Source organism: Leptodactylus fuscus, chromosome 3 (genome assembly GCF_031893055.1).
Source record: "Leptodactylus fuscus isolate aLepFus1 chromosome 3, aLepFus1.hap2, whole genome shotgun sequence".
NCBI lineage: Eukaryota > Metazoa > Chordata > Amphibia > Anura > Leptodactylidae > Leptodactylus > Leptodactylus fuscus.
In genome coordinates, this window is record NC_134267.1 from 142648111 (window position 1) to 142660808 (window position 12698).

A 12698-nucleotide genomic window follows, 5' to 3' on the forward strand; every position below is an offset into this window, starting at 1 on the left:
AAGCTTTTCGATTTTTATTTTGGACTCCTTGCCTTTCAAAACCCATATCTTTTTTATTTTTTCAATTCACAGAGCTGTGATAGGGCTTAATTTTCACATGACAATTTGTACTTTGTAGTGATATTATTTAATATCCCGCATGACATACTAGGAAAAAAAAAATTCCGAATAGCGTGGAATTGGAGAAAAACCATGTGACATTCTTAAAGAGGACTTTTCATGTCCTCCTGCAGATGCGGTTTAATAGACTGAATTCAACACACTATCAGCTTTCCCGTTATGCGCCCCCAAGCTGGAGATATTGGTGCCATTAGTTTCAGCACCGATCTCTGCCCACCATCAGAAAAGAGATCCTGACAGTCAAGATGGACTTTGAGGAATGCCCTTCTTGACAGTACTCATCCATAGACTTGTACTGGGGGTGGAACATTTTGGGCTCCAACCATCTTACCAGCTGTGTGAAGGAGCGGACTGCAGAGACAATGATAAATCATCATTATCTGTGTATAACCTGTATGTGTCCCGGGAGAGGAGGTTGCATGGTCTTCTGTACATGTTATCCACTTTCCTATATACTTTTTTTTTTTTTTTTTTTTTTTTATGTAGATTGTGAGCCCCACATAGAGCTCACAATGTACATTTTTCCCTATCAGTATGTATTTGGAATATGGGATGGAAATCCATGCAAACACGGGGAGAACATACAAACTCCTTGCAGATGTTTTGCGTTTTTTTTTTTTCTGCCCTTGGCGGGATTTGAACAACAGGACTCCAGCGCTGGAAGGTTGCAGTGCTAACCACTGAGCCTCCATGTGGCCCCAACTTTCCTATATAGTTTTGTTCTCTGATTGTCACACGTTTAGCATTGTCCAGGTCACAGCGCCAAAAGGGTTGCACTAAACACACAACACATACACAAAGTCATTAATAAAGTTTACACTTTTTCACTGTCCCCGTCCTGTCCATACCTGATTTTTATAGAGTAAAATATGCGACTACCTCTCTAGCGATATTCGTTACGCGATAAAATAATAGTAATATCAATTATTTCTAGAGCTGAACATATAAAAGTCTGTGAAACATCCATAGCGTCAAAATGCTCACTATATCCCTTGATAAATTCCTTGAGGGGTGTATTTTCTTAAGTGGGGTAATTCAATGTTTTTTTTTTTTTTTTTTTGGCACCTCATGTGCTCTGCAAATGCAACATGGCACCTGAAAATCATTCAAGAAAAAACTTCCTTCCGAAAGTTCAATGTCGCTCTTTCCCTTTCTGCGTCCAGTTGTGTGCTCAAACAGCAGGTTGAGATAAATTGTACAACAAACTATGGGATGTATTTTCTCCATCAACCCCTTGTGAATGTGCAAATTTTAGAGTCCTATTGGGAGGCTTTTTTTGGAGGCGGATTCAGCGTCAAAATCAGCTCCAAAAAACTCTGTGTGCACTGACCCTTAGGCTTAAATGAACATAGTTTTGAAAGGAATTGAAATGTATATTTTTCAACTTTATTTTGTTTTAATCCCTGTGAGGCGCTTAAAGGGTTACCAAGCTTCTCACATTTTTGAAAAATAGGCGATTTATGGGAGTATCTAATAGAAAGATCTTTCAAAGCCCTTTTAGAACTGTATTAGTTTTGTAAATTCTCTTGAGAATTCCTGTTAGACTGTAAGCCATATAACATCCAAAAAAATTAAATGAACGCTTATAATTTGATGTCAACATAAAGCAGAGATAGGGTAGATTATGTTTATTAACTAACCTGAGTGGTATAACTCTTTATATGAACAAAGAATGGAAGCCTTCACACGGAATAAACGCACGTGTATTTTTGCAAAGTACACGTGTAAAATTAAGACTCCCATTGACTTCAATTATATTTTACAGGCGTATTTTTACACGTGTAAAAAAAATGTAATTGAAGTCAATGGGAGTCTTATTTTTACACGTGTATTTTGCAAAAATACACGCGCGTTTACTCCGTGTGAAGGCTCCCGATCATTTCAAACTTTGAAAATAAACAAAACATATTGACCCAAATTTCCAACAAATATAAATGTCACAAAAACACTTAAAATCACCTGGAAAAATTAAAGCATTCCAAAGTTATGACCACATAAAGTGACACGTCATATTTGAAAAATGGAGCTGTGAAAGTCCAAAACTGTCTGTGGGTTAAAATAACAGATCATGTTCAATGCAGTATGAAGTCAACCTGGTATAGCCATGCTGCTCATCAGTCAGTTATGATATTTCTTCATCTGAAGACTTGTAGTGACATCTCCTGTTGTGAAGAAGCATTACTAGTATAATACAAACTTAGGCCTGGTTCACATCTGCATTCAGTATTCCGTTGAAAACTCCGGTGTTTGGATTCCCCTTTAACCTTCACAGTGGCGGGAGGATATTCACGCTCCTCAGGGACAAGAAACAACAGGAAGCCAGCATTTTAAAAAGTCGCTCCATCCATCAGGCCTCAGTAATTTAAAAAAAAAACAGGTGTACCTCATAACTAACCCACACCACCAAAGTGAACACATCCATGAAGAAAACTATAGCAAAATGGTGGAAAAATCCCTGGTGTTGCTGTTAAAGTTGAAGAGAAATTCAATTACCAGTTAGAGCAGTCCGGCCCACACAGCTTGGGGGGGGGGCGCGTGTCTTAGTGCCGGCAGGAAGATGGAGACGTGGTGTGTGTCATAAGGTATTGAGAGATGTAAGGTGAGGTGCAGGCTGGAGAGTATGTGTGTGTGTGTCTATATGCGTCTGTCTGTCTGTGTGTCTCAGTAACCTGGGGGCAGAGATGGAAGGGGAATGTTATACTGGGGCAGAGATGGCAGATGGAGGGGGGGGGACATGAGACTGGGGGAGAGATGGAGGGAGGACATGAAACTGGGGGAGAGATGGAGAGGACATGAATCTGGGGGCAGAGATGGAGAGGACATGAATCTGGGGGCAGAGATGTGGGGACATGAATCTGGGGGCAGAGATGGAGGGAACACGAATCTGGGGGCAGAGATGGAGGGAACACGAATCTGGGGGCAGAGATGGAGGGGACACGAATCTGGGGGCAGAGATGTGGGGACACGAATCTGGGGGCAGAGATGTGGGGACATGAAACTGGGGGCAGAGATGGAGGGGACATGAATGTGGGGGCAGAGATGGAGAGGACATGAATCTGGGGGCAGAGATGAAGAGGACATGAATCTGGGGGCAGAGATGGGAGATGGAGGGGGGGACATGAAACTGGGGGAGAGATGGAGAGGGGCATGAAATGGGGCAAATAAAGGGGGATATGAAACTGAGGGAGAAATGGAGGAGGGGACATGAAACTGGGGGTAGATGAAGAGGGCACTTAAACTGGGGAGACATTAAACTGGGGACAACTGGAGGGGGCATTAAATCGTGGAGGAAGCTGTAGGGGGACCTGTCTGCCTCTAGTTGCCCCCAGTTTAATGTCACCCTCCAGCTACCGCTACGGTTTATTGTCTGCTTCCAGCTTCCCAATTCTAATGTCCCCCTCTAGTTGCCCCCAGTTTCATGTCCCGCTCCAGCTGTCAATTTATTGCCCGCCTCCAACTACCCCCACTGTTTAATGTCCCCCTGCAGCTGCTCCAGTTTTGTGTCCCCTCTAGTTTCCACCAGTTTATACTGGGACACCAGGAGAGGGACCTAATACTGTGGGGCAGTTGGAAGGGAACATTATACTGTGGGGGCATATAATGTACGGGTGACTGTAGGAGGATTATACTTTGTGGGGGCACATGGAAAGATGATTGGGAATGGGCGGAGTCAACGTAGAAGTGGGTGGAGCTAAATTTGCCATGGCGCGGCCCTCTAGCATAGTTTCAATTTCTTATGCGGCCCCATGGGAAAATTAATTGCCCACCCCTGAGTTAGAGTAATGTTTACCTCTCCCCCATACATTCTCAGTGACACCACCAGGAAGAATAACAGTCATCAAATTAAGGTTGGACCATAGTGAATAGTAGTTTGTGTCCAAAGGATAGATTGTTAAGAGAATTCTAAACCTAGAAATGACAGAAATAAGCAATATAGTTGCCCTCACTATCTGTATGCAGCGTTCTTGGTATATTATATATGTGGGGCACACACACACACACACACACTACAGCTGGGCGAGATCATGACCCAAATCATGATTAAGGCTAGATTCATACTTGAACTGGGCTCAGTTCGGATCCGCTGGGGGACCCATAAGATGGAGAACCAGTCCACTAAAGCAACGGTTTCCCACAGACTATAATGGGGACTGTCAGGTTTCTGCCATTTTTGTACTGAAATTGCAGACACTTCTGTTCATTGATTTATGGCAGAATCTGCTGTGAACCTAGCCCAAATCTAACATTTCATCTAGACTATGATTAGTCAATTATTTAAGTCACTCTCCTTTTAAACCACATACCTTTTACAGTATTATTAAGTGTTGTGCAATTCGTTTCACAAGATTCACCACAGTGGCTACAGTTGGACCAAAGACAGCCAGATTGAAACTAATATATTGTGGGGTCTCTTCATAAACCAGAATATAAAAAATGGAAGACCAGGGGAGGAAAGGAAAAACAAAGCAGCGTTAGCGCTCCTGGGCTCCAGCGTGACTCCCTGTTGTCCTTGGTGCTTCTGGCTGATGTCAATAACCGCATGACATCAGCTAGATGGGCTGAGACAGCAGGGAGTCGTGCCGGAGCCCAGGGGAGGTGAGTTACACTGTTTATTAAGTTTCCTCCCCTCTCCTGGCCCTCTACTTATTATTATACTGTAGGACCTCTTTAGACTCCAGATTATAACAGTTTTGGTTTGATCGAACAAAACTGGTAATATTGTAATAACCAAACCGAAATAACCAATGTGAACAAAATCATGATGGCTATCCTTGGTGATATTTGGTTTTGGTTATTTAACTAATCATATACTTGCATAGCCTTTAGAAATGCTATTTCACAGGTACCTTTTGTATGTAAATTGTCTCAGTGGCTTTTGAATGAGCCTGTTTTTATTCATATGCTAATTAACTTCCAGCACAGGAAGTTCCCAGCAGCACTATTCTTTCTTATCTGTGTGTGCAAACAGGAAGCCACCAGCAGCAGCAGCCTGTGCTGTACACATGCATAGGAAAGAATAGCAGAGGGTGCACGATGAGCCTAATTCGCATATGAATAAAAACGGGCTCATTCAAAAACCACTGAGGCAATTTACATGTGTGGAATAGCTTTTCTAGAGGCAATGCAAGGATGTGCTAAGTTAAAAATGACTTTTACCAATGATAGAGCCCTTTTAATTCCACATACATTCTAACATACTGTAGACATTTTAATAAAACTGTCAAACTATACTTATTCATTTCTCCTAAAACAATGGCTCCACTAAAACAAAAATGAGAAATATCATATCCCCCCCCCCCCCCCCCCCCCAACAACTGAAGCAAAGTTTGAGTTCTGAATACATTGGAGGCTGACGCCTTTTTAGTGTACACAGAAAAACAAGACACATTATGTAAGGTTCTCATTTATTTCCAGTTTCTGTGAAAAGAGGTTTTGGGGAAATTTTATATGTCAGAATCATTAAATACTTAATAAAGAAAGCAAAAAGTATTTACAAATTTAATTCTTACGTGGTTTAATAATTACAAGAACCTCCAAACATTTTGGAAGGACAAATAACCAAAAGGCTTTGCTTTCTCTATAAATACAGAATTTGCTAGGGTTGAGAGACGCCTCTTTCCAACACATGGTGAACTGAATTAGAATGAATTAGAAATAAAATTCTCTACTCCACTGAGAAGGGAGATCTGTCACAAAAAAAAAAAAAAAAAAAAGAAATGAATGAAAAAAAAAATAAAAAAAAAAAATAACCAGGAGGGAATTCAGCTGCTGGTAGAGCACCCAACAACATGAATCACGGATCCATTAGAAATTCATTGTGTTTGTCTGAATTTTTTTTTTTTTTTAACAAAAAAAAAAACCAAAAAAACCCAAACAAAACAGTGTCCTGAACTCCAGATACGTGCCGAGGAGCAAACACAATATTCAAAAATGGCCTGCGCTTGCTACCATCTTTAAATCAAAAACAATTTGTAATAATTATATATATATATATATTTATATATATTTATATATCTATATTTCAGCCATAAAGAGCAATAAAGAAGCTGAAGTGCTCCATCCCACTGAAGCATGTAGGCTACCACTGCTCTCTGGAAAAAAAAAAAAAGGAAAAAAAAAAAAAAAAAAAAGCACAAAACCCCACATCTGCAAAAGTGAAAGGTCTGCATGTGCCCCACTTAAGTGATGAAGAGGTGAAGAAAGAGGGTCCCAGCTTTCCACCCTTCTTTCAGCAGTCCCAAAGTACTTCTAATTAAGTGAAACCCAAGAGACTGTTGCATAACAAAAGAAAAATAAAATAAAAAAAAAAACAAAACAAAAACCCAACAACCATTGCCGTCTGCCCATGTGCCAAGGCTTCTTCCTAGCAATTTTCTCCAAATACCAGGTGTTTTGACCATCAATGTGTTTGTGCCAGGCTACCTCCCACCCTCTGTTAGGCTTCATCATTTAGGAAGAGTCAATACATTCTCTCAAATGCAAAATCATTGGGGTTCATGTGTTTCTTTGTTAAAAAGTCTGCAGGGGAAGGGGAACAAAAAGAAAACAGAAAAGAAAAAACAAAAACTGGAAGCCCCAAAGAAAACAAGAGCAAGCATAAAGGCGAATTTTTAGTCCTTGTGATCAGTATCTGATTCATCTTCTGCTTCCCGCAACCATGTGAAGAAAGCTGTGACCGATTTTAGAGCAACACCCTTTCCTTGCTGCTCTGCAGGGTCTTTGCTGGATTCCCATTTGTAAAATGGTTCTTCCTTTATCACATCTTCATCATATAGCGCATCAAAGAACATTCTTAATAGGTCTATGAGAAAACATAAGACCAGTTACTACAGGTTTCACAAACTTAAATCACCAGATTATTGTAGCATCTTCCTATACTTAAACAGCATCTGCTTATTTTATACCAATAAAAACCTACTCATGTGTGTCTTATAAGACAGTGCAGAACGTATTTGGAAATCTACAGCACTCTGAATCTAACTCTCCATTCCCTCCTGACAATTCAACACAAAGAGACTTATTTAAAGGGATTCTATCATTAGAATCCAGTTTTTAGCTAAACCCACATCGCAATAGCCTTAAGAAAGGCCTATTCTTCCTCTACCTTTAGAAGTCTTCTCCGCGCCACCATTCGGTATATATTCCCGGTTTCTTCATTATGGTAACAAGTTTTCTCGCAGCACTGGGGGTGTCCCCTGTGCTGTGAGAAAACTCTCCGGCGACCCCGCCTTCTTGTTCTCCGCCTCTTCTCTCCTGATTGGCCACAGGAAAATGGCCGACAACACATGTCTGTTGGCCATTTTCCCGTGGCTGAATGGGAAAGAAGAGGTGGAGAACAAGAAGGTGGCAGCGCTGGAGAGTTTTATCGCAGCACAGGGTTATTTCGACGCAGGTTTAGCTAAAAACAGGATTCTAATGATAGAATCCCTTTAAGACTTTAACCCTGGAGAAAAAGTCCAGGAGAAGTCTGAAGATATCAGTTGTGTGTGATGTCAAGGACCTATTGTTGCGTGCCCAATGTTTTCAGATAGAAATGCTGCATATTTAATCTTACAGATGCTGGAAGCAGAAAGTATTTTAGAGCGTCTTAACTCCTGGCACGTGTCAAGTACAACACAAATTCCACCTCTCAAAGAGGTGTCATGAGTGCTACATACCGACTACCTACCCTAACCATAGGTCATCAATATGCGATTGGGTGTTGGATCCCAACCAGGTACTCCCACAGATCAGTAGATTGAAAAGGCTGCAGTTTTTGGGTGAGTGCTGCAGCCTCTTCACTTTATACTAAGCACAGTGCCATGCATTGTGTGGGGGTTGTGTTTCGTATTGGAGCTCTGCCACTTTCTCTTGAATAAGACTGAGATGAGGACAGGCCATGTGAATACAGTGAGCATGAGGTCATCGGCATACATGTGAGACAGCAACACTCTTGATAGGGGCTCTATCATTGGGAAAAGTCATTTTTAATCACACCCTTGCACAGCCTTTAGAAATGCTATTCCACACCTACCTTTTGTATGTAAATCTCCTCAGTAGTGTTTGAATAAGTCAGTTTATATTCATATGCTAATTAGCTTCTCCCTGCACAGGAAGTTGTCAGCCAGCTCTCCTCTCTATTCTGTGTGCTATGTATGAGAGCAGGGAGGAGGAGTCAGCAGCAGCATGTGCTGTATACATAGAGACGCTAATGAGCATATGAATAAAAACTGACTTATTCAAACACTACTGAGGCAATCTACATACTAAAGGTAGGTGTGGAATAGCATATCTAAAGGCTATGCAAGGATGTCATTAGTTAAAAATCACTTTTTCCAATGATAGAGCCCCTTTGAACACCCTGGCTTCTTGATACAACTGACTGGTGGGAGTACTCGGTGTCTGAATTTACTGATCACATGTTCATGATCTATCTTAAAGGCTACTTGCATACAGCAGTCATGTATAAGGGTAGGTCAATAATAGGCAAGCCATTGAAAACGCCTCTAATAGAAACCTATAAAAAGAGAAAATAAATAAATTATATATACACATTTCTTCCCCCCAACAGTAAGATGCCCTTGTTACCACTTCCCAACTGATCCTCATTCATACCATCCACAAGCAGTCCCAACATTTTACAGTTCCTTGCTTTTTAAGAAATTCTGTATGTAATTATGTTTAGGGCTAGTTCACACGTGAACTGCCCGCGCGGGTTTTGACACAGAGAGAGACACGACGAGCCGCGTCTCTCTCTTGTCAAAACCCGCCCACCGCGACCATCGCTGTCGCGGCTTAACCCTCTGCTGTCGGCTCAAATGAATGAGCTGACATAGGAGAGAGCTGCCGGGGGCGGAAGCCGCGCGGCTGAGCCTGCGCGGCTTCCGCCTGATGAAAGGACATGTCCTTTCTTTTCTCCGCTAGCAGCGAAAAGAAGCCCGGCGGTCTCCATAGACCACCATTATAAGGGGAGGTTTTGGACGCGAAATCCGCTGTCAAAAACCTCCCCTTATACTCACGTGTGAACTAGCCCTAAGGTTTCCCATACACAATCAGTTACTATCATATGACAACTATTCCTCCCAACCATTCCATACACATGCATTGTTTTCGTCAGTGGATTATCTCTTATGGGAACAAAGGATCAGGCATGTTGAAATTGAAAACTAAGAGAAATTTTAATATAAAAATGTATACCACTAGCCATTTAGTGAACCTAAAGTAAACTTACTTGGAGGCTGGTCAAGTTTCACAACAAGACTCTGTAAAGCATACAGGGCTTGTAGTTCCTTGGTTTCAGAATTTAGGTATTTTTGAAGTAGCTTGGCTCTATTGTGGATGACAGTAACATCAACTCTACAAGGACTCTCAACTACAAAATAAAAAATCAGTGTTAAAATCTACCAATAAAAGAAAATGAAGCGAACATTAGAGGAAGTATACTTACAGATAATAGCAGAGTTGCACACAGAACTCATGAGCGTTCTGACGAATGTATTTGACGATAACAGCTGGTCAGTCAAGTTGGCCTATGGGAAAAGAAGAGTTAATCAGTATTTAAATGGGGTTTTCAGGGAAAATATATTGAGGTGGTCTTCTTAGCACTAGAAGCCACTATCAACTGCTATCACAGCGAGCGCTTCCGATTATTACAGTTCAGCTCCCATTTAAGTGTAGTCATTTGGTTGTGGCTACACCACTATTGTTACATTTGAAGACTTGGTTAGTGGTTCATCTCCCAGCCTACTGCATATGGCAAGGTCATACGGAGTCCATACTATTACGGTTAGCAACAGGCATCATCAGACAGGAAAAACATCATTTAATAGAAGGGTGGTATTTTTGTGCCATCCCTCCTAGAAATTTATGAACAGATTGACAACTGGGTGTTACCAGCTATATATGTGTCCATTTATCAGTGCCAGACTTTGAAGGAACACAACCCATTTCACAAGGGAAATGGAAATGCCAGCTGTCACTTTATTCTTAAGTTTATAGGAATAATGAAGAACAGCACTAAGCCATTGATCAAGAATTATTTCAGGGGAAATTCTAGAATTTACTAACTTAGATGTGTCAGAAAGGGCAGGTCCTCTTAAAAATTATAATTGTCACAAATTAATGGACTTTTGCTCTACATTTCAATGTTTCACAATTGAAAAATGACAGCAAAAGGCTTTCACCATCCTGTTCACTTACTTCAATCCAGTCAAATATCCTCTGGTTACTAGTGTGTTCTTTTAGTAGTTTGGTGAGCATTTTCTCTAGCTCGGCTGGGGAGAGGTCTTTTTTGCTTGGCGTCTCTGATTCATCTCCCGATGTATACTCAAGTTTCTGTAAAAAGAAGCAACAAGGTAAAGACGCCAGTCCCTTAGCCTGCGGCTTACAAATGCAAAGATACATAAGAACACCACAAACGGCAGGCATAGAAATGTTCATTATCCATAGGCTTACATGATCACTGATGAATTTGTTCAGATCCTGATCTTTCGACAGGAACTCTTTCCAGCAGAGTCCAGATTCTTGCCACTGGACACCTACTTTTTTCTGTGACTACATCAGAAACAAGGATTGAGAGTAGTTAGAGACTGGTTTGAAAAGATCTAACAATGTTCTAACTAGAACAGCACAAAACTCACCATTTCTTTACATAATAAGCCTAGTACTTCTGCCATCAGTATACCAGCCTTCCCAATGGGAATCAAAGGTTTCGTCAACTCTCTGAAAAGACAAATAAAAATAACGTAGAAATTAGTACTGTAATATCTAAACCAGCCTGAAATTCTTCAACAATTCTATCTACCACGTTCCAACAAAATAAGGCTCCAGCTTACCTGAACAGCTCTCCCATGAGAATTCCTCCTTCTGCTAAGACTGGGCTGATAAGTTCAGCTAAATACAGCCAAATATGAGGGATATCTATTTCCATATCCTCAGCCACTTCAAGTACTTCCAAGACTCTGAAAACAGAACAATTCAAATTGAGTATCATGTATTTCAGTAATGATTGGTAAAAACGGAGCAACCGCCTTAAAAGGGTTTGCCCATAAAACACATTTATGGCATAGCCACAGGATATAATTTCTGCCCAGCCCTAGGACCTGTCGCAGAAAACCTCACGTCTCCTATAAAGCAATATAAATAGAACACACAAACCCCACCACACATACCCCTTGTAATACTGTTCTTTAAGTAGTGTGCCAGCCTTCACCAGCGAGTATAAAAGAAGGCCCATATGTTCCCGAGCAATGGTGCTCCTCTCTAACGTGGACTCAATACCGTTTCGTACGAAGATGAAGAGTAGAGAAGGGCTATTAAGCTCTTGCACACATTGAAGTGCCTCCTGCAGAAGAAGGGGGAAATTTTTTTTTTTTTTATAAAGTCAGGAATAATGAATAACTCACAAAGATACAACTCTTGAAGAAAGGCTCTCACCTTCATATCGTTAATATGCAAATATTCTTCAATTATAGATTTGGATTTCTTTTCGATCTCATCCTCTGACATGGCAGGTTTAGAGGTTGGAATTGCAGCAGCGGTTGGTGCTGGAGGCTCACGCTTAACTGAAAAGTAAGGAGTAAACTATGAATAGATGTAATGCACACAATGTTAGAGGATCAGGCACATTCCACTCCAGCCACTTCATATTAAGACTGCCATAGGAAACTCCAGTGTTAATAAATCTCACCCACAGACTTCTGCAGTCCAAACCATAGATTTTAACTACAGACTCTACTGCAAATAAGTACAACTGCAGCTTCATAATTAAAGGGATCTTATCAGTCAGACACAATTTTTTTGTAGGTACCACGTCGGGATAGCCTAAAGAAAGGCTATTCGTCTCCTATCTTTCATCGACTTCTCTGCGCCGCCGTTCTCCTACAATCTCGGTTCTTGTCGGTATGTGAATGAGTTCTTGCACAGTATTGTAAGCGGCCATTTTCTCGTGGCCTGTAGGCATGCGCAGTCTGCTCTGCCCAAGGCCTAGGAATTACAAGCCATCACTGGAAGAGGAGGATGAAGATGACGCTGCTGAAGAAGAGGAGGCAGCGCTGAAGAGAGTTCTCTCGCAGCATTGGGGCTACATACCGACAAGAACCGGGATTGTTGGCGAACAGCGGCGCGGAGAAGACGACGAAAGGTAGGAGACGAATAGCTTTTCTTAAGGCTATTCCGATGTGATACCTACAAAAAAATTGTGTCTGACTTATAGGATTCCTTTAAAGTCAATAAATAGCACTAGAGAAAGTCGCCAAATAGCCTTAGCAAGGAAAGAAGGGGAGGGGGGGGGGACAAAACATTAAAGAGCGACACAAACACCAACACTTACCGCTCTCTTTGCTTCGATCTCTTGGCTCGGTCATACTTGCTACTTTCCTCACTGCCTCAAGTGGAATTTGTCTCTCCCGCTCTCTGCTGTGATCATCAGTTTCCTTACTGTAACTCCTCTTAGAGATAACAGCCCGCGCCCGATCCGATCGGCCAGAGCGTTCAAATAGGTCTGCTTTATCATACCTTTCACCTCTGTCAAACCTATCTCCTCTGTCTTTTTCAGAGCGCTCTCGGCTTGAACTCCCCCTGCAACAGAGGAGACAGGA

General features: G+C 41.5%; 1 protein-coding gene across 2 annotated transcripts in view; it reads right to left on the reverse strand.

Moving 5' to 3' along the window:
• Positions 1–5519: 5519 nt before the first annotated feature.
• EIF4G1 (eukaryotic translation initiation factor 4 gamma 1) overlaps positions 5520–12698 on the reverse strand; it is a 46153-nt gene continuing 38974 nt past the window's right edge. For both annotated transcript variants that reach the window (XM_075268443.1, XM_075268442.1), the window contains 10 exons: positions 12431–12678; positions 11536–11663; positions 11271–11443; positions 10935–11060; positions 10740–10821; positions 10555–10653; positions 10300–10434; positions 9548–9629; positions 9332–9472; positions 5520–6922 (listed from right to left, as the gene is read on the reverse strand). In XM_075268443.1, the coding sequence (XP_075124544.1) occupies positions 6732–6922; positions 9332–9472; positions 9548–9629; positions 10300–10434; positions 10555–10653; positions 10740–10821; positions 10935–11060; positions 11271–11443; positions 11536–11663; positions 12431–12678 (1405 nt within the window). In that variant the 3' untranslated portion in view covers positions 5520–6731. The remainder of the gene's footprint in view (positions 6923–9331; positions 9473–9547; positions 9630–10299; positions 10435–10554; positions 10654–10739; positions 10822–10934; positions 11061–11270; positions 11444–11535; positions 11664–12430; positions 12679–12698) is intronic.